General features: G+C 36.4%; 2 protein-coding genes across 3 annotated transcripts; one reads left to right on the top strand and one right to left on the bottom strand.

The window, feature by feature from the left end:
- The first annotated feature begins 7662 nt into the window (after nucleotides 1-7662).
- On the top strand, nucleotides 7663-10942 carry LOC113275178 (calmodulin-binding transcription activator 5-like). 2 transcript variants are annotated; one of them, XM_026524625.1, is made up of 6 exons: nucleotides 7670-7799; nucleotides 8121-8241; nucleotides 8923-8994; nucleotides 9082-9795; nucleotides 10002-10311; nucleotides 10522-10942. In XM_026524625.1, the coding sequence occupies exons 4-6, from the start codon at nucleotides 9416-9418 to the stop codon at nucleotides 10600-10602; spliced, it is 771 nt and encodes a 256-aa protein (XP_026380410.1). In that variant the 5' UTR covers nucleotides 7670-7799; nucleotides 8121-8241; nucleotides 8923-8994; nucleotides 9082-9415; the 3' UTR covers nucleotides 10603-10942. The 2 variants fall into 2 exon arrangements, with proteins under 2 accessions (XP_026380409.1, XP_026380410.1); XM_026524624.1 differs by lacking the exon at nucleotides 8121-8241 and having other exon boundaries at nucleotides 7663-7799.
- Nucleotides 10943-14759: 3817 nt separating this feature from the next.
- On the bottom strand, nucleotides 14760-15962 carry LOC113275177 (transcription factor bHLH148-like). Its single transcript, XM_026524623.1, has 2 exons — nucleotides 15807-15962; nucleotides 14760-15703 (listed from the first exon to the last, which is right to left on the bottom strand). The coding sequence occupies exon 2, from the start codon at nucleotides 15686-15688 to the stop codon at nucleotides 14915-14917; it is 774 nt and encodes a 257-aa protein (XP_026380408.1). The 5' UTR covers nucleotides 15689-15703; nucleotides 15807-15962; the 3' UTR covers nucleotides 14760-14914.
- Nucleotides 15963-27109: the final 11147 nt, after the last annotated feature.

Genomic DNA, 27109 nt, shown 5'->3' with positions numbered 1-27109 from the left:
GGTTGATCAAGTAGCATGCTGTAAAAACATCTTCTCCCCAAAACTTTAAAGGTAAGTTTTTGTTGTGGAGTTACTCTGGTCATTTCTTGTATAGTTCTATTCTTCCTTTCTGCAACTCCATTATCTTGCGGAGTGATGGGTGGTGAATATTGTTGAATAACCTAGTTGGTCACAGAATTCGAACACCTTAGTATCCTTGAATTTAGTTCCCCGATCGCTCCTAATTTTCTTTAATATGCGACCTTGTTCATTCTGGATTATTTACAATAATCTTGAACTCACTCAGGGTCTCATTCTTGTGTGCTAAGAACGCCACCCAAGTGAATCTGGTGTAATCATCGGCCATTACCAAAGCATATTTCTTCCTTCCAACAATAGGTTGGTGAATGGGCCCAAAGAGATCCATAGGGATTAAATCAAGTGGAGCCTTGGTGGTACTTTCTCGAGATGATTTATGTGGAACTCTTACTTGTTTACCTTTTTGACAAGTTCCACAAACACCATTGATCTTGGCATTGATTTTGGGAACACCTGTGATAAGTTATTTGTTAATGATCTTGCCAAGAAGGTGAAAATTGATGTGACCAAAACGCTCATGCAAAAGATGCGTGGATTCCACCTTTGTCAGATTGCAACAAAGATTAAACTGAATATCCAAAATATAACAGTTATTTTTGCCACGTATTTCCCGAAAAATTACTTTTCCAAACTTATCTTCAATGTCACATCCTTCATCACTGAAAATAACTTTATGGCCTTTGTCACAAATTTGACTAATAGAAAGAAGATTAGCAGTCATACCTTTGACATAAACAACATCATGGATTTCAGGCACACCATGAAGGTTGATCGTTCCATTTTTGCTAATGTAGCAACAACTCCCGTGTGCGAATGTTACAGGTCCTCCATTAAAGTAGCTCGAGTTCACGAACCACGAAAGGTCACGTGTCATATGTCGTCTACATCCTTTGTCAAGAAACCATTGAAAAGGTGAGCATGACGTTAAAGAAAAAGCTCTCATACTAACATCATTGTTCCCGAATGAATATCTAGTTAGATATTTAGAACTCATAAGGCTAGAAAAAAGTTTTCTTGCTTTCTTAGCAACCTTTGATTTCTTCAAAAATAGTTTACAAGTATGTTGGTAATAATTAAATGAACTACAAAACATATATGGGCCAACATCCGTTGTGGTAGTACCATTAGATTCTTTCGAACTAATCTGAGTCGCAACGGTATTAACGAAGCTTAAGCCTCTTTTACCTCCATACATAAGACAATTTATGAGACATGAATCAAGAGAACTTCTCGAATCCTAAGAGAGATTGGAAGATGTTTTTCAGAGTTGGACAAGCCAAGAGATTTTTCGAGAGCGATTGTAGAATAACCCGCATTTACAATTTTCTCTTTATTAATTCGAATATGTTCATCTAATCTCTCCTAGAGAGTTTTTTGCCTTTCAAATCCTTCTCAAAGATCGGAATCTTTAATGTAAATTTCACAGAAAAGTCCATCGATTTTCGTTATCAATCGATGTTTCTCATGACAAAGTTTATCGATCATCTTCTTCGGATCATTACCAAAATCAACATTTATGGTTTCTAGAACACACTCGGGATTTGGCATAATCTGTGCTGGTGATGCGTTTATAGAGATTTCGTTTATGTCCATATAATCAGACTGCTTCAAACACGCGGACTTATTAGATCTTACCGTGTTTGCCTGCTATGATACCAATTGAAAACGCGAGGGTACCAAAATACACCACCACTTTTTTTTTAGGCAATCAATATGGAAACTCAATACAATTCCGAGAGTTAAACTCAATCAAGGAATAGTATCTAGAGTTATATCTTTCTCTATTGATTAGAACATTTATAGAATCAAATCAGTGAACCTAATCACAAAGAGATTACTTGGACGGCACCAAAGACCAATGTCCAAGAATCAATTAAGTTGTATCCAACAAACTAGGTCGGATGTATATACTATGAATGATTAACACACAACCTGTGATATTTCAATTATAAGGATAAAAAATATAATGATGAAAAGAAATAACACAAACACCTGAATTTTTGTTAACGGGGAAACCACAAATACAGAAAAACTCCGGGACGTAGTCCAGATTAAACACCAAATTATATTAAGCCACTACAAATACTAGGCTACTACCAATTAACTTCAGACTGGAATGTAGTTGAGCCCTAAAAGGTATCCCACCGATTAATGTACAGTCGCTCTCCTTACGCCTCTTGAATCCCATCAGGACTCCGTGCAATTGATTCCCTTAGCTGACGTCACACCTACTAAGAGTTGATTCAACTCAATTGAAGACTATTAACCAATCTGCCTCCCACAGATTAATTATATATATATTTTCCTCTTACAATCAAATAGTTTGATCAAAGGTGATGGAAATCGATAGCAATAGACGAAGTCTAGCTAACCACAAAATATGGATTTATGCAACCCAAAGTGCAACCTAGATTATTATTCACCTCACAAGTATAAAACCTGTGGAGTCAACAAAATTTGAGATGAAGAGAACTTTGATGATTTCTATCTATCTTGATCGAGTGAGCATCTCAACGATTGATCAAGATCATGATACTCGAGTTATCAAGGAAAGATAACTAGACCTGGCTTCACCAATCCCTATGAAAACTTTGTAGTTGTTAAGAACTTTGATGATGTCCATCAATTGAAGACTTTGAACCAGTCTTCCTCCCATAGATTAATCCTATATATGATTTCCTTTTACAATCAAATAGTTTGATCAAAGGTGATGGAAATCGATAGCAATAGACGAGTCTAGTTAACCACAAAATCCGGATTTATGCAACCCGAAGTGCAACCTAGATTATTATACACCTCACAAGTATAAAACCTGTGGAGTCAACAAAATTTGAGACAAAGAGAACTTTGATGATTTCTATCTATCTTGATCGAGTGAGCAGCTCAACAATCGATCAATATCATGATACTCGAGTTATCAAGGAAAGATAACTGGACCTGGCTTCACGAATCCCTATGAAGACAAGGTTAGGAAGAGGACGACTCTAGATACAACTAGGACACACCAAAAAGTAGTGTCGGGTTCAAAGATCCCAGTTGCTTGAAGTTCCCCTTTTATGGACATTCAAAGCATAAGTTGCTTTATGTTTAAGCTAAGATATCTTTGGAAAAAAGCAAACAATATCTACCGTTAGATGAATCTTTGAATCTGATTTACATAAACAAGATATATACTCTGGTTAGGTGAAACCGTAACCGAACTGTGTACAAAGACTATGTTCAACGTGGTTAGCCGAAACTAGCCGATTTGAACTTAAAAGCTTAATACTCATTTTCATGAACACATAAGACATTAACCTTGAGTCACTATCATGTGATCAAATAAGTCTAGTGTTTTAGAGAATTAATCAAATGCTAATTATCTCGTAGAAATAATTTAATCGCACTTGAGAATAATCGACATGGTTACTAAATGTGTTAGAGCATTGCTCGGTAGAAGTCGCATGCGTTGCTATCTCAAGCATGTTTGTCAATGTTACTGATCAAAACTATGAGTCTTGATTTCTAGCCTATTTAGATGTCTCGGACTAGGACATAGATTGTGTAGTTGAGCTTTAGACTTCACGACGTTCATCACTTGAAAACGAAGAACTACTAATGGGAGCTTGTGGAACTTCATCGACAAAAGGTATGTGGAGACTGAAACTTATCTATCACTTGGAAAGTCTATTTCTACTCTATCTCCTATATTGAGACATAAGTCGTATTACGATATAGTTTTCTATTATACACATTTGAGATTTCGAGATGAGTTTATCTCGCTTATATATTTCTCGGAATATGTGTTAGCAAGCTTTCGCTTCGGACGAATTCATCTTACATTTTTGACGAAAGTCCGAATAAGATCATATGAAAATTGCTGAGTTACATCTTACATGGTTTGTGTGATACAATCATTTGGTGTTGTCTTGGAATGTTTCATTATGATAATTTCAATAACTTGAAAATCGCTTTGACGAAAAATAGTTTGTGAACAACAACTATATAACGTCCTCTAAGAAAGTTTCAATGATTGAAATAAAGAGTTTAGAATCATGTAACCATGTTTGGATATAAACATAGTGTGTTAATCACATTAGTGTACAAGTCCAAAACTGGGAACATGAAGTATGCGTACCCGTATGCATACTGGTGGTTATTAATGTCTGGGAAAGTATGCGTACCCGTACGCATACCGGCGGAAAGTTCACTTCCGTGAAAATATGCTGGAGTTTGGAATGTTATGAAGTATGCGCACCCGTACGCATACCGGCGTAACCAAACTCAAGTCCGGCTACTCAAGTATGCGTACCCGTTTGCGTAGTTAAGTGGGTTACTTTCTAAAATCGGTTGTGTACATGAACTTAAATATTTATATAATAAGGAATGAAATCTTTGAAAACCGTGGCTATAATGTTCATGAATTGATTCGAGTGAATCAAACCGATTTTGTTTCGATTGTGTTCTTGCATACTTCTATGAGAATATAACAATTGAACGACTCTTTAACTAGTTTCATTTGAGTTATTTGGACTAGTTATGGATAAGATGAATATGGTTGATATGAGAGTTATCATATGGCTAACTTCGGTTGATCATTGTTGAGCCAACATGGGTGTACACGTTTGGGTACGGTTACATAAACCTAAATCAGGGTACATTTCATTTGTGTGTAACAAGATAAGTTCGATCTAACGGTTGAAAGATATTAGCTTGGTTGAATCGGGTTTTTCATCTAACGGTGAATATTGAATGCTTTGTTACCAAGGTAACTTAGATTGCAAACCCTGATTTGAAAACTATATAAAGGAGAATTCTAACAACTGGGAAACCTAATCCCCACACCTCCTGTGTGTTACTAGTTGCATAAACTAGAGTCAAATCTCCTTTAACCTTAGGTTTTCCTAAACCTTGTAGGTTAACGACTTGAAAGACTTCATTGGGATTCTGAAGACAGACCCAACTATTTCTCTTGTAGCTGCGTGTTCTGATCTTGCCCGATTCTATCATTTGAGTACCATCTTCTCTAAGATTTGCTCGAGATTAACTTCTCCGATAGGCAAGATAAAACATGATCACAAAAATCTTCGTCGCATCGTTTGTGATTCCACGATATCTAGCTTCACCATCATACGATTATTGTGAGATGATTGATAATACTAGGCTGTTCTTCGGGAATATAATACCGGTTTATCAAAAGACGGAACAAAAAATGTTGGGTATTTCTGTGGGAGACAGATTTATTCAATCCTATAGACTTTTCTGTGTGAGACAGATTTGTTTATCAAGTCTTCGACTTTGGGTCGTAGCAACTCTTGGTTGTGGGTGAGATCAACGAAGGGAATCAAGAGCATAGTATCCTGCTGAGATCAGAGAGGTAAGGAGCGCAACTGTACCTTGAATCAGTGTGAGATTGATTAGGGTTCAACTACAGCCCAGTCTGAAGTTCATTGGTAGTAGGCTAGTGTCTGTAGCGGCTTAATACAGTGTGATGTTCTAATTGGACTAGGTCACGAGGTTTCTCTGCATTTGCGGTTTCCTCGTTAACAAAATTCTGGTGTCTGTGTTATTTTTTTTCCGCATTATATTTTGTTATATAATTGAAATATCATAGGTTGTGAGTTGTATCGATCAATTAGGAAATCCAACCTTTGGTTGTTGACTGAGATTGATTGATCTTTGAACATTGGTCTTTGGTACCGTTCAAGTTTACTCCTCTTATATTCAATCTGGCTCGTAGATTTTTATTTGCTGATTGCGGATTGAGTTAAGAGTTAGAGATATTAAACTCTTCTATATACTTTTCTCTAGATTGAGTCTGACTGTCTAGTTGATTCTCTAGAAAGTATATTAGAGTAAGTCCTCTCAGATTGCCAAACGAATTATTGTGTGTGGTTGTTAGACCCCTGCATTTTCAAAATGCACAAAGTACAAATAGCATAGCCGCTCGTGACTCAGGTCAGTCAGAGTACGTGTACCGGTTTGTAAACATTTAACCAAACCAAGTTCCGGAGTTGACATAACTCTTTAGTTATGCGTACCGGTTCGGAAACCTTAAGACTATGAGAGCTTCCAGAGTTCCAAGAACTATTATAATTTTTGTACCGGTATGGGTAATAAATTGAGTTCGGGAACACATAATTATTTTGGTTTCCATACCGGTTTGGATATTAATCCCGGTTCCGTAACCACAGTTCCAAAATGGTTTACATACGAGTATGCATACAGATCCGGTTCACGAGTTGAACAGATTTTTCATATGATATACACAAGGTAGTCAATATCGGTTGTACAGGCCGATATTACAGGTTTTTATCGGATATCGGAAAATATCTATATGATATGGAAAATATCGGCGATACGAAGACGGAATGATATTATCGGTTGTACAGGCTGGTACAAACCGATATATCAGTTTTACTTATACACCGATAATATCGGTTTCGTGAATAAACTTTGGTTTCGTGAATAAACTTTTCATCAACATGCATCTAGTCTTTACAGAGAAATACAATGTCAATTGGAGAAGGTAAAAAGCCCTAATATATTTTATAATATAAAATCAATGACTATATGGTAGGATATAAGATGGAAATCATATTTCGACGGCAAGGCAGAGAAATATAAAAGATAAATATGAAGGATAATAAAAAAGATTTACCGGCATAATGGGACAACAATCACAACGTCGGCTAATAAACCATCTTGTATTTTGGAGATTTGAGATATATGTATGATTCTTATTGTTTTTTATTATGGTTTTATAATTATTTGAAATTCTATATTAAATGATGCATCACCGATAAAAATCGATACTATCTTTTGTATAGGTGTATCGGACCCGACCGATACGAGACCGATACGCGATGTTAACTACCTTGGATATACATAAGAGTATTTGTACCATAAATCTGCAAGTCGCTATATATATATATATATATATATATATATATATATATATATATATATATATATATATATAGCTACTCCGCTACGTGTCCGAGTACATGTAATACAGGTTCAGACTTATAACAGTTTTACCAGTTTGTAAGACTAATAACACTTTCTTGTATCTGAAACTATAGTAGTTCTATATTTCTCTCTAGATCGATTCAAGACATTTCCGAATAAAATCAATGATACATATCAGTGTCAGCCTATTTTCGAACGATAAAACTTGAATCATGATTTTGATTCCAAACAATAAATTGTCCTTAACCGAAATTCATCAAGTATGACCACATTAAGCTTAGTCATTATATTTCGATAAGTAATTATCAAGATAAACTTGACTCTAAATTCTTGTCTATGCATAATATTCTAATTAGTTATGCGACATCGTCTCAATGATATAAAAGTGAATATAACTTGAGATATAGGTGGTTCATTTTTTACTTACCTTTTGTTGATGAAGTTTTCCAAAAGTTTCGGTTGATCTTCACCTTCAACCGGTAGAGCCCAATGATAACTGTCGTGATCCACTATTTTTCAACTGCATTTTTATCCTAATCTGAGACTTAACTAATTATAGACTAGAAATCAAGATATAGCCGACGTTGTGATTGTTGTAAATCTTATTTTCCTAAAAAAGAGATAGACAGTGGTGAAAGAGATGTTTTAAAGATAAGAGATGTTTTAAAGATACGAAACCATTTAGTTACCTTTTCCTGTTTTTCACCGTGGCGAAAGAGATAGACAGTGGCGCAGTGCTAAATCCAGTCTTGATCGAGCAGAACTGTTAGGTAAATCCTTTATTATTAATATTTTCACTTATTCCGGGAGTTTCACAATTAATCAGTTCATGATTATCTAGTTTAATCAATTAATTACTTGATTTTGTTCCCTTTTATTTTAGTCTGTTACCACTGTGTATTTGATTATTATTTTTAAAATTTCCGCTCATAAAACCAACTGTAGTTACCATTCATCTGTTAATCAATAAATTTCTTTAACCCCAAACCCTAAAAACAATATAATCATGTAATCATAATCTTGTTTGTAATCGGAATTTACAACTTTTTATTTTGATTCCACCGTTAGTCTGGTTTTTCTCGTTAAAACAGAAAATGGAAGGTAGAATTATTGATAGAGAGGAAAGGGAAGCGACGAAGGCTGTGGAAGCAAACGAGATTAAAATTTATAACGATATGCGTACAATTGAAATGCAGGAGGAGCATAAGAGACGTAGGTTTTTTAGTTTTTTTTTTTTTTTTTTTTTTTCTGGTATGGTTGCCTTGAACATTGTTACCAACATTAATCCTATTGTATTTCTTATTTCTAACAGAAGGTATCAAACCCTTTCATTATGTGCCGAAACTAATTGATGTAACTGAGGCCAATTCCATGACTGTAAGGCTAACCCCTATAGGCTAGAGATATCTGACAGCTAGATTGGTCATCCTCGTCAGCTAGGGCAACCTCCTAAGTTCTATGGGCTAGATATCTAGCAGCTAGATTGGTCATCCACGTCATCTGGGACCACTATAGAACGTTGTTTGGTTCAGCGCTGAGCGCTGTTTGGTTCAGCGTTTTAAATCTCAGTCGTTAGATCATAAAATTTATCTCCCAGCGCAGAACCGTTCAGTGTTAAAAACACTTTTTGAGCGCTGAACCATTCAGCATTTCAATCTCGTTGCTAGTTGAACTGCGAGCACTTGTTAGGAGAGAAAACTATCCAATGCTAGTGTCAACTTTTTCCCACATTTTTTTCATGATTTGCAACACTTTTTGGTCAATCTAGCAGTTCTATCTAGTCCATAGGGGTTAGCCTAAGTTCCAAGTCCCTAACTAAAATTCTGTTTTGTTTTCAAACTTTAAGTAACACACAGCTTAAATGTGCATTTATTGCTTGGTCATGGTGCACAGGATGAACGATATAAGCAAATCTTTTGCATCACCAGTATCACCAATAATACTGCTTCAATTTACGGAAGAGAGGTGTGCGTTTAACTTTCTATACTTCTTTTTCTTTCAACAGTTTTATTTGGAAATACTACTTACATGAACCATGCATCTTGTTTGCAGATTGCAATAGCTGGTCGCTTCCTTGATAAGCAGCAGGATTTTGACTGGAGCAAAAGTCAGTTCTTTATTGTAATTGGGAAGAGAAGTCACCGTGCTTTATGCCTTGGAGAGTGGGTGTTCTCTTGTACAGCAATGTTTCGTGTACCTGGAACAGTATATTTTTATTTGAGTCTTGATGGCAGGACACCCATTAGCCAGATCCTGAAATTTGACTATCTCTCAAGTCTCAACTCCAACTAATCCGGAACTGTTCTCTACAGTTGTGGGGTTTCGCCAACAACTATGTCTTGCTTACCTGCTCCACTCAGAAACTAAAAATTTGATTGATCAGCCGATGCCGGAGTCATGTGTCCCTTCATCTTTTCAGGATAAAATTCTGCTCGAGCGCATATTGCATTTCTGCAAACGCACCAAAACTGCCACCTTCATTCGCTTAATCCAAAATCATGGGTTCCCATTGATCCGTGGCGAAAGTTTGTACTTGAGGTTTCTTTTGGAGCAAAAGCTAAGGGAATGGATTTCCGAGAGACTGGAAAAGGGATGTACGACAGGTACCCATAATATTCAAGGTTTACAAGTAATCCATATGCTGGCTATCTTGGGTTACAGGTGGCTAATTCGGATGTACTCTGAATTGGGAAGAGGAAAGCTGTCGTTGGATATTGAAGATGTAGCAGGCTGGACAGCTCTTCACTGGGCTGCATTCTTCAACAGGTATTGAAGTTATACACCTTTTTTCGAATTATGATGCTAAATACTGTACATGGTAATGTGCACTTGATTCTGGTGGGGTTGTTGATGGGGCACGTTGCTTTTTACTTACATTTTGGTTAAAACTGAAATCTAACATCATCCTTTAGCAACCAACAGAGTACCTTTGTATTATTTTAACAATGACGCATAGTAAACTTTTGCCACAGGAATCTGACGGCTCAGCTTCTTTTAGACATGGGAGCAAATCCAACATTGGTTACTAGGCGAACTATAGAATTCCCCAACGGATTGACTGTTGCTGAAGTCGCATGGAAAAATGGTCATCACGAACTAGCGGCTCATCTTGCTAATATCAGTGAGGAGTACTTACACCGGAGCAATGCAGCAGCCCTAGATGCTTCATCCAGTCAGGTTCAGTTGGATACAGAAAATCACACTGAAACGGGTGGTAACTATAAATCAGGCAAGAAGAGGTTCCCTGATTATTCTGTGTGTGGCCAGGCTGTTAAAATTCAAGTAAGACCTCTTCCCTGATAGCATCTTGTTTTATTCTGATTTATTCTCTCAACCCTCTTTCTGACAAGTCAAGAGTGTAGCTATTCTAGGCGGCGCGTAAAGCAGCAATCAGTTTTTAACTTGTTTAGCGTGAAACTTGGCCTAGTTTACTTCTGATACTAAAAATGCCCAGGATGATATTGTTTACTAAGACAATGTGTTCAAATTTAGGCTGCTTTCCGAGGCTTCAGGGCAAGAAAACATTATGCTGGAAACCAGTCGATAGAAGCTACCGCAGGGGAAGCAAGTTAATGGAACATGGAGTGGAGCTATAAATTGCCGTAGAGGTATAGACATCTGTCTCTAGAATGAGGGGTATCACACAGAATAGAGTTCCCCATTACAAGCTGTAAATTTCATTTTAGTTGTACACAGAAGATAACGCTACTTGCAGACTTGCAGTCACTGATTCAAGAAAAGGAAAAAAACTAGTTTCCTAACAAGACCAAGCCCGTGATAATACATTGTCCCATGGGCTTGGACCAATAGCAAGAAAGTTCCTAGGCCTTAGTTTAACAGGATTCTTTCACAGTCAGAGAGTCATGTCTCCATGATCCCTGTAGTATAAATATATATCTTACTTTATCGTCAATACATTTATCGAACTCGAAAAGCCACGTCACCTTCGAGCGTACGCCAATGCGCATGGAGATGGTGATGAACAAAAATGTCTATGCCATTGAAAAATCTCCCAATTTCAAAAACATATCAAAACCACGAATTGTTCCAAGAATTTTAATGTGGCAATGTCTAGGTATCCAAGATCTCACTTGCAGTAAATTTCTAGTAACAGTACAAGGCTGTGTAAGTATTTCTAAGTTGTTGGAGAAACAAAGAGAAGAAATGTAGATGGAGAATATGTGGAATGCACTTCTGTTCACCCCAAAAAACAGAACTGTCACGAATCCACGCTGTACATGTGAATGATGATGTGGCCACATGCTTTTTAATGATTACTCCTCAGGCCATGTGCAAATTGTATCATAATGTAGACACTACACTACAGTGTGAGTCTACACCACGCACCACACTTTGAAAATTCAAACCCTACTACTATCCGTTTTGTTTACTGCTAATTTGTCTCCATTGCTTGGAAACTATTTTCAGTATGATTGGGGGAACCAAGCATCAAACTCGAAACTAAGGTTGCTTAGGCCCCTGTGCATCCCAATTCGATCATTTTAACTGTAGTACAGTGGTAAAGTCATTGGATGATGATATCAGTGATCTGAGATCGAAACTCGTTAGCACCGTATTCTTTACTAATGCAATTTGATAATTTCAGTAAGTTCAATAAATGAGTGTGAGTGTGAGTGTTGAATTTGCAACAATCATAGCGAGAGACCAAGTGGAGGATTGATAGGGTTCCCTATAACTAGTTAGCTGCGGCAGGAAAAGATGAAAGTAAAATTAGACATTTAATAAGTGATCATCACTAGCTGAGCTCTTCTACTAGAGAAAAGTGGGAACACAGACAAATTTAAGAAGTGGACAGCAGCAGATAAAAGACTTCTTGTTTTGTTTTTGTTTTGTTCTCTCTTTTCACACTTTGTATTCAGTTTGTCATGTACAAAATTTCAAACCTAACTTTTGGACATACAAGTTGCATGTAGATATGTAGTAGTAGTACTTGGTAATCGGTAGTATTAGACCATACATTACACATACAGTAGGATAAGATTGCCACCTACACTCCTATATGGTTGGTCTCTAATGAGCTAAATCTAATCTCCTATTATTGTACATACAATTTTCGGTTTGCTTAGGACTGCAAATTTTCAGTTCCATTAATCAGTTTGATATTTGTGCATTGGTGACGCGGAAGTTGGACAATGTCTACATCCTATCATCTTATGTAGGATGGTAAAGTTGTCCGATGGTAATAATCCAATTTGAAGTCTGAAATTTATCAGCATCCTAATTCACTGGTAAAAAATTATCCAGGAGACTGAATAGAAATGATCAGAATCTCAGATGAAGTAGTTACATTATAATTAGTCAAAACTTGGTAACTTAGTTCCATATAATCAGTATATATATACTGCCAAGGGTCGTGCAAACCATTCTATCTAGATGGCAGGAGGGAATAATGGGTTCTGCAAAACGGTGCATATTATTAAATGATCATGGATCGGTATCATAAGAGTTGCACGACCTATCTTGCAAGCTGTGTCTGCTGTATAAATTCGCTGGCGAAAGTCCTGTTAACGCGTATGCATATGCGTACAGTACATCGTATTCATCGGTAGTAGTAGTATTACCTTGTGGTCCATGAAGTAGAAGAATTAACAAAAAAGATGGATTATTGTCATCTAGTCCTTAGCTCCCCAACTTTACAGTAGTTTTCATCAATTATTCGCAACACCTACATATATTGATGAGAGGATGACGAAGACAACAACAACGATAGCATATATATACAATCAGAGATGAGGCATGGCTTTCATTAACATTTGTACGCACACGGCCGTGTAAAGCGACATTTAGCTTTAGATGATGGCTCAGTACCTCCCCATAACATTATGGATTAATTGTTGCCACCGACTAGCTAGTAGTACTTCTTGTGTGTTTTATATGCAGCAGCAGGAACAACAACAACACAAACTACTGCCCCTCTAGCTGCTGGTCACACACTTAAAGACCACTGTTTTATTACCTCTCCAACTGTTACTTTTGGAATAGTATCTATGCCTCTACGGCCTCTATGGCATATAGCCGTAGCCTATGATTTCAAGAACAAATGTGGTCACTGTAGTTTCTGCACTTGGAAACTGTTTCAACTAAATGTACATGACTTTTCACGTGTAATACACAAATGCAGAGGACTGGAGATATGGATGTGTCGAGATAGATTTGTGTTCAAAATTAGACATTTAATTTGCTAACTGCATAAGCAGCTGCTGGGAACGTACTACATCTGCAAAACCACGATCCACCATTATGAATCAATCCAGAATCAAAATCCAATACCAATACCTCCATTAAATTTCCTCTCATTCAAGCAGAAGAACAGCAAACTCAACTAATGAGAAACACCAAAATGTGCGTGGGTGGTGGTGGGATGAGTATACTTAATGGCGCCCCATGTGAAAACACTTATTATTTTGAGGATCCCTTTGGTTTTTTCACATGGTGAATCTCAGAAACAAATCTTTCCATATTACTATCCCATTCTTCGATCCCCATATAATGGATTTTGTTTTGGATTCATGCATGTGGATTCAGCTCGCATTTTCTATTTACTTTAACGTTTCAAGAAAGAAAAAAAGAAGTGGACCCTTCACCACTAAGAAATTGCCCAACTACAGTGCACTAGGCTAGCCTTAATTACGTGTTCAAATCACTAATCCCAATTATACATCATAGAAGTTGAGATTAGATTACTAAATCAGAAGCTCGGCATAGCTTACAAGTTGGAAGCATTCATCCGGTTCTTTTCACTCCGAAATGATTATTCCTTTTTTTTAACAGATCAACAAACTCTGTGTTGTATTGATCTCAAATATGAGACCCAACTAACAAATTAGCTAGTTCATATGTTCTAATATCTACGATGGACGATTCCACACTTGCTTGTGGAAAGTTGAAATTCCACCGGGTACCAAAATTTGTTGATATTTTGATACCACACTTGCCTTTGAAGAAACAAAAAAAATGTCACAACTCACAACTCACATCTAACTAGTGTAATGAATACACCTAGATGATAAGGTTAGTTGAAGATTAGATTAATTAATTGATAATTTAGCTAAAACACTTTACTTCCCCTCACATGGATGGATGCTAATAACTCTAGCTTTAAAGAAGAAACTAAACTTTAAAAAGCAGCTTCTTCCGATTAATTAATTAAGCTAAATTTCCTACTTTAATGCAAAGAGTACAGATCATAAACCCACTTAACAAGAAAAACAACTACTGAAAATTAGAATTAGTGTGGGCCCCACCATGTGGTATTTGATTCCTCTTCTGGTCCCACAACCACTATCCCCCTCCTCTCCTCGAACCTATCTATGGCTTATATGCCCCACCTCCACTAGCCCTATCTGATTCAGAACCCTTAGATTGGACAAAGCAAAAACAGTCTTTTATGGATCCAACAAATGACAGCTCAGATCATTTAATCTAATGGTTGTTATATCACCAATCACTCAATTGTGGTCTTCATCTATAAAATATTTGTTTCTATAGGCAGACCCACTGATTGCATTGCCAAACATTTGACAAAATCGAGAGTTCTTCTGATCCCCTTATTCCCGTACCTGAGAATCATTCTATGCATCATGGATCGACACAAAAAAAACTGAGATACATATGGGTAACAAAGTAGTCTAAGCTATTCTGGGTTTAGCATCCAGTGTTATCCGCCGCTGTGTTTAGGTTATTATCATTGTTTGTGGGTAGTATAAGGGTGGTGAAAAATAAATTACCATGTAAAAAATGATGCTTCGGAAAAGAAGAAGAAAAAAGAAAAGATCAAGAAAATGTATACAATAAGTACATTGGGATTAAAATTTTCAATTAAAAAATTTAATAAAAAAAAATAAATAAAAAGGAAAAATAAAATCTAAATAGGAGGAGGGTTGCCAAGAACAACACCTGGCATGACATCAAAAGACTCGGCGCCAGCTAGACTAGTCGTTGGCTGGTGGTGATAGACCTGATTGTTGTTGTTATTGGTGGTGGTGGTGGCTGAGGAGGAGGTAGAGGTGGAGGTGGTGGACCCTAGTCCAGATAAAAGCTCAGCCAAAGCAGTCATAGCTTTAACTTGCATTTCCATAGCGGCAATATAATCGGTAGCTTCTTCAAGTAAATCCGGGAACGATACCTTTCTACAACCCGGTACTAACCGTCCAAGAACACGAACCTTTTTCTGTAAAACCGGTACTTTAGTATTCACTCTCGCCGGCACTTTAATCGCCGGTTTCTTCTTTGAATTCTCATTACCAACTACTAATCTAGGTTTATTAACTTTCTTTAATTTCAATTTAATCCGGCTTGTAAGTATCGCTCGGCTCCATCTTGTTTTTCCTTTAGCTTCAAATGCTAAAGCTCGATCAGCCGCTTCACGAACAGCTCTCCCACCCCGCGGCAGAGATGATGATGATGAAGAAGACGAAGTGTTGCGAACACGATGAAGAGCTTCGAGAAGTTTAGTTGAGTAGATCCGTTGTTTTGATTCTGATTTCCATTTGTTTGTTTGGATTAATTGTTTCTGATTGTATAGAGAAATTGATGATGATGAATTCAGGTTTTTCCTTTTTCGCTTCTTTCTTGATGATTCTGGTGATGATGAATTTGTTGTTGAATCTAAATTCATAATCACCGATGAAGATGTCATTTCTTTGAATCTTTCCTGTAAAATCAATCAAGAATGAATAAGAAATCCTATGAATCAAAAACTCGGAATCCAAAAAATGAAATTGTTTCGATATGAAGAAAGGACATTGAGTGTTTACCTGGTATGGAGGAGGAGAATAAGAGTGAGAGTGACTACTAAGATGGAGAGAGATAGAAAGAGGATTCAGAGGATTTTGGGGAGAGAGATAGAAAGAGGAATGGAGGAGAGTTTGAAGGAGAGAGAGAGAGAGAAGAGAAGAGAAGAGAAGAGAAGAGAGAAATGGTTGGAGGGAAGTCGGAGGGTCCGAAGCTTTAAAGCAATAACACGACACCACGTGTGTGTGAGAGACAAGAGTACTTCGTACACACACCGGCCCAGGTTTTGTTTTTCTAATTCATTTTTACTCCTATTTTTTTACTGTTATTGTTATTAACGTTTTTACCTAGTCGTTTTTTGTAAATTGGTTTTGGAGAATGATATGCATCAATTATAGGGTGTTATGCTTAAAAATAATACTCCCTCCGTTCTTTTTTAATAGGCCAGTTTCAAAAAATAGGCCAGTTTCCTAATTGAGAAAGTCAAATGTTATTTTAATTTTTTGGGACCACTTTTCTCTTAACTTCTTTTGATGACAAGTGTCATGTGGACCACTTCACTTTACTTCTTTTGCTAACAAGTGTTATGGGGACCATTTCACTTCATTTCTTTTATTGACAAGTGTCATGAGGACCACTTTCAATGATTAGTTCTCTTAATTTCCTTAAATTTCGCTAAAAACAAAACTGGCCTATTAAAAAAGAACGGAGGAAGTAATTATAGTGCATTTGAATAACGGAAGTAAAAGTTAATTTTTAGAGGCGAAAGCAAAAACTATTTGCCTCATAAGACGTTTGTTGTTTTGCTTCAGAAGTCCATATCAAATTTCATTGCTAATTTAACTTCTAAATCTTTTTGTTTTTGGAAGTTGAAAAACAATTTCTAAAAGTGCAAGTCTCGAAGGGTCTTTCATATTACTCAACATAAGCTAAGCATAATATTTTATATTAAGGCCCTGCTAAAATCTCGATGCAGCATTTGAAGATGTCCCATAAACGCAAGCTATGTGGTAATGTTTCTGTTAGCAGCAGAATGACTAGGTCTTATAACAATTCATTCACGATACGTGTCATGTCGGATTCTTGAAAGCTCCGAGTACTGGGGTTGTCAAGGGTGAACATACAAAACTAGGATCCATTAGATGTTGGCAATAGGAAAATCGAAATGAAGAAAAAAGAAAAGTAGGATTTAAAATTTAAAAGATAAAAAGCAAAATCGAAAAAGTAGAAAAACGCATAATAAATTCATAAAAAATAAAGATTATCTCACCAGACTATTTCTCATTTTTATTGTAATTCATAATTGCTCGAGGAAAATTTGCTGACATGCTTCTATTTGCACAAAAATTAAGTTTAAATTCAAAATACGCGTCATTTCAGATTTGTGAAAATGCCAGGACTTGTGGTTGTTCCGAGAAACGTACAAAATCAGAAACCATCACAACATGTTTCCAAAAATAATAATAATATTATGAAGGATCTAAAATTTAAAAACAAAATACAAAATCAAAAATATAAGATACACGCAATAGTTTCACAAAAAAAAGGAAAAACATTTACGGTGCAAAACTATTTTTTTGCTTTTGTTGTGTGACTTGCAAGTTTCCCTCCTAAGAAACCAACTTGTGAACCACACCCATTTTTGGCCAACTTATGAACCGAGCTTGTGAAGGCCATAATGTGAAAGCCATAAATCCTAGACTAACAAGCATAGTCATTTTTGTAAGATGCCTTTGTTTACTTTGAAAGAGATAAAATTACTGCCTTTTTAGCAACCTATTCCTACTGTGCTATTTACTGTTACATGCCTATATTAACAACATTAATGACAAACCATCAGTTTAAGAATTGTATCCAAGTAAAATGCAATAATGGGATCACACATGAGATCTAAGTATACTAAATTAGTACTAGTATGTTATTTGGGTGTTCTAGCATGTTACTCTGTTGAAAGAATACCTCTATGGACAGAGTAACATGTTGCAAATCCATAGCAGTCACATGCAAAATCTACTCACCTGCTCACGATTGCATTACATGCCAAGGATTTTGCACATGATAGCATTTCCCCAATATGATTCGCATTTCTCATATACCAATTTGTACTGCTGCTCTCCATACATTAGAACCAGAAGAATAATGTGTAGACCAAAAAATGGTAAAACACAAAATTTACCTCTATGATAAAAAAGAAAAAATCCTTTTCACTTTCATTCAGCTTTATCTTTTAAATTTTTATCTCCTCTTCTACATTAATGCATGGAAAGGGAGAAACAGTAAAATCTAATGGCGATTCTTTGGTTTGGTTGAAGTGACAAAACCCACTTTACGAACCATTTTTGTCGAAACAACATGGGGGGTGTGAAAATAACATCGAGTGTTTTTTCAGTACATTCCATTGATAAGAAAAGCAAAGAAGAGTTAAACAAAGAGCAAATGTTTTGTCGCGTGAGAGAAGGTTATTTTGGTAATGCTGTTAGTTGTTTTTGTTGTATTATCTGGTTTCTTCTATCACGATGAAAAAGATAAAAGGGTAGGGACGGTTGAGGAAAGTTGGTTGGGGCGGTGGTGGTGCTGCTGGATTTGAATGAATGAAGTCTCATGTTACAAATGGGACCTTTCGTCACATTTTTCTTTTAATCTCCTCTAATGAGTTCCATGTTACAACGGCCTAGTAAATGATGTGTGTTTCCGGTTGCTCAAGAGTAGATTAGCATCCTTAATGTCGACAGGTTTTGTTGTATAAAAATTATAAGCAAACTGTTTAGGGAAACTACTTCAAAACCGCATTTCACATAAAAAAAAATTTTTTGATCGGTAAAGAAAAGATTAAATTGGTCAAAAAAAAAAAAAGCGAGGCTACAAAAAAAAGATTACAATCCGGATGAAACAAAGAACAAGGACTAGCAACAGGCTACCACCCTTACAGAGAAGAGCAAAAAAAACACTCCCAATCTAAAATAGTTATCTCTAACAAGAATGAAATTAAGGAGGGTCGAAATAAGCTCTAGGTCAATTGGCAATAACATCATTAAAAGAGACTCTCAAACTCTTTAAAAACCAGGCACCATGAGAACATTTCATACTGAGCTTTATTGATGACAGTGGCAGCGTTATGTTGTTTTCCTTCAAAAACTCTTGAGTTTCTTTCTTTCCATAAGCTCCATAGATTGACTGCACGGATGATGCTCCAAATCTGTGACTGTGTCTTATCTTATGGGGACTAAGGCCATGCCAGTAGAACAAAAGTTATATTAGGAGACATTGTAAAGTACCATTTCAGCTTCTCAATAAAGTGAACCAAAATTTTCTAAACAAATTCACAATGCAGAAAGACATGATCTGCAGTTTCATGTTTACTGCAATATAAGCATGTTGGGGACACATCAGTCATTCCCCTTCTTCTCAAGATGTCTCTTGTAGGCAATCTAGAATGAGCTAGAGTCCACAAAAAGAAACCAATTTTTTGTGATACTTTCAGCTGCCAAATAAAATTAAAAATATTGGAAGCAGTGATATCATAATCTGTACTAGCAAGCTTGTCATATGTTGATCTGACAGAGAAAACCTTCTTAGGAGTAAGAGACCGTTCCATAATATCTTCTTCTTCTAGATGAAAAATAAAACCATTAAGATCATTCCTCAACTATGCCATCTCAGTTCTGACATTGAATTAAGTCTTCTAGGTAAACGAAGATCCCAGACAAAGTTTCCTGCAACTTCAATATGACAATCTGACACCATATAATCTTTCTCTCTAGAAAGAACAAATAAATTTGGGAAGACAGAAGATAAAGGAGGATGAAGTAACCAATTATCTTGCTAGAACCTCACTTTAGTACCTTTATTTACCTTGAATTTGATATTGCTTGTGAATATATCTCTGCATTTCATAATACCCTTCCAGACTGCTCTACCAAAAGAAGTATTAGAGTTTTTTGAAATCCAATCAACACCATCAGTTAAACATAAAACTATTCAACAAGGTTGTATAGAATTTACTTTGGTAACTGCGGCTTTTTAACATGTTCATCATCTCTCTTTTGGGGTTATATAAAAAAAGGTGTTGGGAGAGTTTCTTCAACGGTTTATATGGAATCTCTGTTTAATGTAAGGGTTTTAGTTTTTGTCCAAGTTAGAAACTAGAAATTCGGTAAATATACGAAACGGTAAACGTACAAATATTATACGGATCGTAAAAGTAAAATTAGGTCAAAGATTAGTGATGAAAACGCGGGGGTACCAAAATACACCACCAACTTTTTATTATGAAATTTTATGGACAAATTCAAATATAATTCTGAGTGCTCAACTTAGTGAATCTCAATCAAGAAAGAATATTTAGCGTTATATCTCTATCCTCAAATCAGAACGTTTACAGACACAAGTACGTGAACCTGATTTTCGGGTGAGAGTACTTGGGTGATTCCAAAGATCAACTTCCCAAGTAATCAATCAAGTCGTATCCAAGAAACAAGGTCGGATATATCTACTATGATTGATTGACGCACAAGCTGTGCTATTTGAATTATAAAGATAAACAATATAATGTGGAAAAATAAATAACACATACACTAGAAGTTTTGTTAACGAGGAAACCGAAAATGCAGAAAAACCCCGGGACCTAGTCCAGACTGATCACCAAACTGTATTAAGCCTCTACGAACACTAGCCTACTACCAATTAACTTCGCACTGGAATGTAGTTGAGACCGAATTAAACACTCCCAACAATTCAGTTACATTCGCGTTCCTTACCCCTCTTGAATCTTAGCAGGACTCCGCGCAATTGATTCCCTTAGATGACATCACACCAACTAAGAGTTGCTTCAAACTTTAAACCAATCTGCCTCCCACAGATAAGCCTATATGTGATTTTCTTTACGATCAAAAAGTTTGATCAAGGTGATGAAAATCGATAGAAATAAACAAAGTCTGGCTAACTTCAAAATCCGGACTTATGCAACCCGAAGTGCAGCCTAAATTATTATTCACCTCACAAGTATAAAACTTGTGGAATCAACAAAGTCTAATACAAATAGAATTTTGATAATTTCTATCTATCTTGTTCAAGTGAGCACCTCAATAATCGAACAAGATCAGGATACTCGAGCTATCAAGATAAACAATAGCTGGATCTGGCTTCACGAATCCCAGTGAAGTCTTTGTAGTCGCTAAACCCTAAAAGGGTTTTAGGAAGAGGACGACTCTAGTTACAACTAGGACACACAAATAAAAGTAGTGTCGGGATTCAAAGATCCTAGTTGCTTGAAGTTCCCCTTTTTATAGACATTCAAAGCATAGGTTGCTTTAGGTTTAAGCTAAGATAGCATTGGAACCAAGCAATCAATATCCACCGTTATATGAATCATTGAATTTGATTTACATAAACAAGATATACACTCTGGTTAGGTGAAACCGTAACCGAACCGTGTATAAAGACTATGTTCAAGGTGGTTAGCCGGAACTAGCCAATTTATAAGCTTCATATTCATTTTCACAAACACTTAAGACTTTAGCATTGAGTCACAAGCATCTGATCAAACAAGTCTATAGTGTTTTTAGATATCTGATCAAATGCTAATTATTTCGTAGAAATAACTTTATTGCATTTGAAGATAATTGACATGGTTAGTAGTTGTACAAAGTAAAAATACCATAGTCGTTCGGGAGCCAGGCCAGTCATAGTACATGTACCGATTTATATACTATTAAGCACAACCAAGTTCCGGAGTTCACATAACTATTTAGGTATGTGTACCTTAAGACTATAACCGGTTCTGGAGTCCGCAGAACTATTTTGGTATGCGTACCGGTATGGATACATAAATCAAGTTCCGAAACACAGAACTTTTCTGTTACGTGTATATGTATGGATACTAAACTGGTTCTGTGACCCCAATTCCTTTTCGGTTTGCATACGGGTATGCGTACCGATCCGGTTCACGAGTTAACAGATTTTTACAGGATGTGCATAAGGATATGCGTACCAAAACTCTTCTTGTCGGCATATAACTACGTCGTTATGCGTACGAGTAAATGTAATACGGATTCAGACTTATAACAATTTTCCTAGTTTGTACGACTGATAACACTGTCTTATATCTGAATCTACAATAGTTTTATATTTCTCCCTAAATCGATTTGAAACATTCCTGAATAACATCAATGACACATATCACTGTTCCATGCTATTTTCGAATGATAAAACTTGAATCATGATTTTGATTGCGAACAATAAATTGTCCTTAACCGAAATTCATCAAGTATGAACAAATGTTCATTAAGCTTTGTCATTATATTTTGAAAACTAATTACCAAGATAAACTTGACTCGAAATTCTTGTATATGCATGATAGTCTAGTTAGTTATGCGACATCATCTCATAGATAAAAACATGAATATAACTTGAAAAATAGGTGGTTCAGTCTTTATCATCTTTTGTTAAAGAAGTTCACTAAAAGCTTCGGTTGATCTTCGCCTTCAAACGGTATAACGCAATGATGACTGCCCCGATTTCCATTTCTCAACTACACTTTTATCTTAATCCAAGACTTAACTAATTGTGAAAAAGTGGGGGTACAACAACCACACCCAATATTTCGCTTAGCAATTTTTATGGACAAACTCCAATATAATTTCTAGAGAATCAACTAGACAGTCAGACTCAATCTAGATAAAAGGTATATCAAAGAGTTTATATCTCAATCTCTCGATTTGATATATACTCAAGCAAATAGAAATCTGCGAGTATTTATCAAATAATAGAGAGATAACTTGGATGGTACCAAAGACCAATATCCAAGTGTCAATCAATTTAAATCAACAACCAAAAGGTCGGATATTCTAATTGATTGAACAACGCACCTGTGATATTTCAATTATATAAAAAAAATATAATGCGGAAAAGAAATAACACAGACACCAGAATTTTGTTAACGAGGAAACCGCAAATACAGAAAAACCCTGGGACCTAGTCCAGATTGAACACACACTGTATTAAGCCGCTACAGACACTAGCCTACTCCAAACTAACTTCGGTCTGGACTGTAGTTGAATCCCAATCAATCTCACACTGATCCAAGGTACAGTTATGCTCCTACGTCTCTGATCCTAGCAGGATGCTACGTACTTGATTCCCTTAGCTGATCTCACCCACAACTAAGAGTTGCTACGACCCAAAGTCGAAGACTTTAATAAACAAATCTGTATCACACAGAAAAGTCTACGGTAATAGATAAATCCGTCTCCCACGAATATACCTACGAGTTTTTGTTCCGTCTTTTGATAAATCAAGGTGAACAGGAACCAATTGATAAACCGGACTTATATTCCCGAAGAACAGCCTAGTATTATCAATCACCTCACAATAATCCTAATTGACGCAGCGAAAAAGATATTGTGGAATCACAAACGATGAGACGAAGTGTTTGTGATTGCTTTTCTATCTTGCCTATCGAAGATAATAAATCTCAAGCCAATTATTACAATTGTACTCGTAACGATAGAAGATGCAAGATCAGATCACACAGCTACAAGAAAATTAGTATCGGTCTGGCTTCACAATCCCAATGAAGTCTTTAAGTCGTTAACCTGGTTTTAGAAGAAGAAACCAAAGGTTAAAGGATAATCGACTCTATCTATGCAACTAGTATCAAACGTAATGTGTGGGGTTTATGTAGCAATCAATGTTATCTTGGTAACAAAGCATTCAATATTCACCGTTAGATGAAAACTTGATTAGATTCAAGCTAATATTTCTCAACCGTTGGATCGAAAACTTAGCTTGTTACACACAAATGAAATGTCCAATTTTGGGTTTATGTAGCCGTTCCCAAACATTAACACTTGTTGGTTCAACAATAGTTAACCAAATGGTTAGCCATATGATCACTTTCATATCCACCATATTCTTCTTCACCATAACTAGTTCAAATGACTCAAATGAACTAGTTAGAGGGTTGTTCATTTTCTTAGATCTTATGTAACTACACAAGACACAATCGAAGCAAAAACGGTATGATTCACTTTAATCGGTTCATGAACTTTATAGCCACAGTTTGCAAAAGCATTCCTTAGTTTATATAAACATGAGTTCAAGAACAACCGATTTTAGATATAACCTGCTCAATTTCACGGACTGGGTTCGCGGACTTAAGCTCACGGAAGGAGTTCACAAACTGCAGCAGAAATTCTCGGGATGAGAACTTCCGCCAGTTCGCGGATTGAGTTCGCGGACTTGGCTCACGCCACATTTCGTTTCTCTTGATCAACAAATTTCGCAAACTTTGGTTCAAGGAATAAGGACTTATGCATATATGTGTTTCCACAACAATGCTTATATCCTACCAATGGTTATGTAATCTAAACTCTCATTTCAATCATTGAAACATTCTCAGAGGACGTTATATAGCCATTATTCACAGACCATTTTTCGTCAGAGAATTTCCAAAGTGATTGAAACATAACATGACATTCGTCACTAGGTAAAGATGAATTTGGCAAAAGCGAAAGCTTGCCAACACATATTTCGATAAATAGATAGGCGAGTTACACTCGGCTCGAAATAGCATGTGTATAATGAAAGTCTATATATCAAAACGACTTTTGTCTCAAGAGTAGGAGATAGAGTATATAGACTTTTGAGTGACAGATAAGTTCAAGTCTCCACATACCTTTTAGTCGATGAAGATCCACCAGTTCCTTGAGTAGTCCTTCGTCTTGTATGATAATTTCCGTGGAGTCTTGAACTCAACTACACTTTTCTATCCTAGTCCGAGACCTTTATCTATATAGGCTAGAAATCAAGACTTATAGTTTTGATCACTAATATTGACAAACATGCTTGAGATAGCAACGCATGCGAGTTCGACCGAGCAATGATCTAACAATCTCCCCCTTTGTCAATTTTAATGACAAAACTATTAATACTGTAGGATCAGAATCTCGAAGGAATAATGTCTCAGTGAAATTATCAGCAACACAACACAACACAACACAACAGCGTCGCAGAACAATTTCAGAAATGACATAATAAACGACGTCAACTAAATCATGAAAAAAATGTGACAGTCCTGGGAAAATTAGAGAGTTTGCGAGATTAACATTTGTAAGGTCGCGAGAATGTCGCAAGCCATATCCGAAAATAAAGGACATATTAGCTGTCATCCACTATGTAATTCCCTATGAATAGTCGCTCAGTTGTAAAGGAAAGGGAGAGATCTTTTCTGATTGAGAAGCAAGTAAATAGGAGAGAGAAAATCTAGAGCAGTGGTTATTCTTGATTCCTTTATCTTTTCTTGTAAGATTGTTCAAAGATTCATCAATAAAATTAAGATTGTTAATTTAAGATGAGTTAAATGTTAATAAAATCTTGTGAGGGGTGTAGTGTAGGATTTCCTGCAACTACATAATGGCGCTAGAAACAGGGACGCTGAAGATTGAAAATTGAAGATTGTTGTTGAGATTGTTTAAATCAAGAAAGTGATTAAACAAATCAGTGAACCAGTTAAAAGAAAAATGATTAGATTCAATGAAGATGACAAAAGATTGGAGTGTAATATGATAACAAAAACAATGGTTAATGGATTCCATGAAAACATCAAAGGAAGGATACATAAACGAGATTTTGAAGGAAGGAAGGTTATGGCGGTAGAAAAGACATCACCCTTGAAAGATTGGGAAAATCAAAAAATCACATTCATGGCGGAAGAAATACCAAAAGAAAATTTTAACCACACATCTCCATTGGTTATTACAGTGCCTATCACGCGAAAAGAGAAGGGGACAACAACAAAATCCACAGAAGAATGGACATTGAACAGAACTTTAGTCGATACAGGAAGTTCAGTGGATATAATATTTTATCATGCGTTCAGGGGAATGGGATTTAAAGATGAAGAAATGTCCAGTTCAACATATCTTGTTCATGGCTTTGGAAAATCCACAAGAAAACCTAAAGGAGAAATAGTGGTACGAATTCCACTAGGAGAGATCGAAACACACGTGACACTATGCGTGGTGGATATGGAATCACCATATAATATGTTGCTAAGAAGACCATGGATACATGCGATAAAAGCTGTAGTATCAACGTTGCATCAATGTATTAAATTCCCCACACCAAATGGAATAGGTGAAGTCAGAGGAGATGTTGACAATGCGAAATTGTGTCATCAAATTGAAGTAAAGCATTATGAAGGAAGCAAAAAGAAACAATTTCGCAGAAAGTTGGCAAAGGAGGCAAGAAAGAAGAAAGAATTTAGAGTACATGATAAGGGCAAAAGAAGGCAGGGAATACCCAGCGAAATTTCGGAAGAAGAGAAGGACCTGTGAAAACAATAAAAGAACCAACACCAATGGGAGAACCCAAGTCCAGTTACACTGCCGCAGAACCAACAAAAGAAGTAAACGTTGGGACTATAGAAGAACCTCTAATATTGAGAATTGGAACCAAGATGGATGTAGAAGAAGAAGAAAGAACTGTTAACCTTTTGCGAGAATATAAAGACATTTTCGCAGGGAGCATGGATGAGATACCGGGAATAGATCCATCAATTGCATGTCACAAGTTGGAGATTAACAAGAATGTGAGACCATTTAAACAAAGAATAAGAAAAATCGCAACAGCTTACCATTCCCAAATAGAAGAAGAACTACAGAAAATGCTTGATGCAGGAATTATAAGAGAAGCTAAATACCCAGAGTGGATAGCGAATATGGTCATTGTTCCAAAGAAAAACAAAGGAATAAGGATTTGCATATATTTCACTGATTTAAACAAAGCCTTCCCTAAAGATAGCTTTCCGTTACCAGATATTCCTCAAATGGTGGAATCAGCAGCGGGAAATGATAGGGTATCGTCTTTAGATGGGTACAAAGGTATAACCATCCCTCTCGCTGAAGAAGATCAAGAGCATACTGCTTTTTTCGCCCCTAGAGGTTTATATTGTTACACGAAAATGCCATTTGGTTTGCGAAATGCGGGAGCAACATACCAAAGAATGGTAGAGAAGGTGTTCGCGAAATGGATACACAAAACATTAGAAGTATACGTGGACGACATGTTAGTAAAGAGTAAAGAAGCCAAAGACCATGTACAGGACCTGAGGGAGATTTTTGAACAAATGCGGCAGTATAACATTAAACTGAATCCTGAGAAGTGTACATTGGAGTTGCATCGGGAAATTTTTAGGCTACATTGTATCAAAGGAAGGAATACAGGTTGATCCAGAAAAAGTGCAAGCAGTTCGTGACATGCCAACACCAAACAATAAAAGATGTACAGAAGTTGAATGGACTTTTAGCTTCGCTGGGGAGATTCATTT

The sequence above is a fragment of the Papaver somniferum genome, chromosome 4 (assembly GCF_003573695.1).
Source record: "Papaver somniferum cultivar HN1 chromosome 4, ASM357369v1, whole genome shotgun sequence".
NCBI lineage: Eukaryota > Viridiplantae > Streptophyta > Magnoliopsida > Ranunculales > Papaveraceae > Papaver > Papaver somniferum.
The sequence above is the reverse complement of the archived record's forward strand: the minus strand, read 5'-3'. Positions and strand labels throughout refer to the sequence as shown.

Bases quoted from the DNA above. Each gene is read 5' to 3' on its own strand.
- LOC113275177 (XM_026524623.1), bottom strand. From the start codon at position 15,688: ATGACATCTTCATCGGTGATTATGAATTTAGATTCAACAACAAATTCA.
- LOC113275178 (XM_026524624.1), top strand. From the start codon at position 9,416: ATGCCGGAGTCATGTGTCCCTTCATCTTTTCAGGATAAAATTCTGCTC. The intron at 9,796-10,001 runs GTATTGAAGTTA...CTTTTGCCACAG, and splicing joins TGGGCTGCATTCTTCAACAG to GAATCTGACGGCTCAGCTTC. The intron at 10,312-10,521 runs GTAAGACCTCTT...GTTCAAATTTAG, and splicing joins GCCAGGCTGTTAAAATTCAA to GCTGCTTTCCGAGGCTTCAG.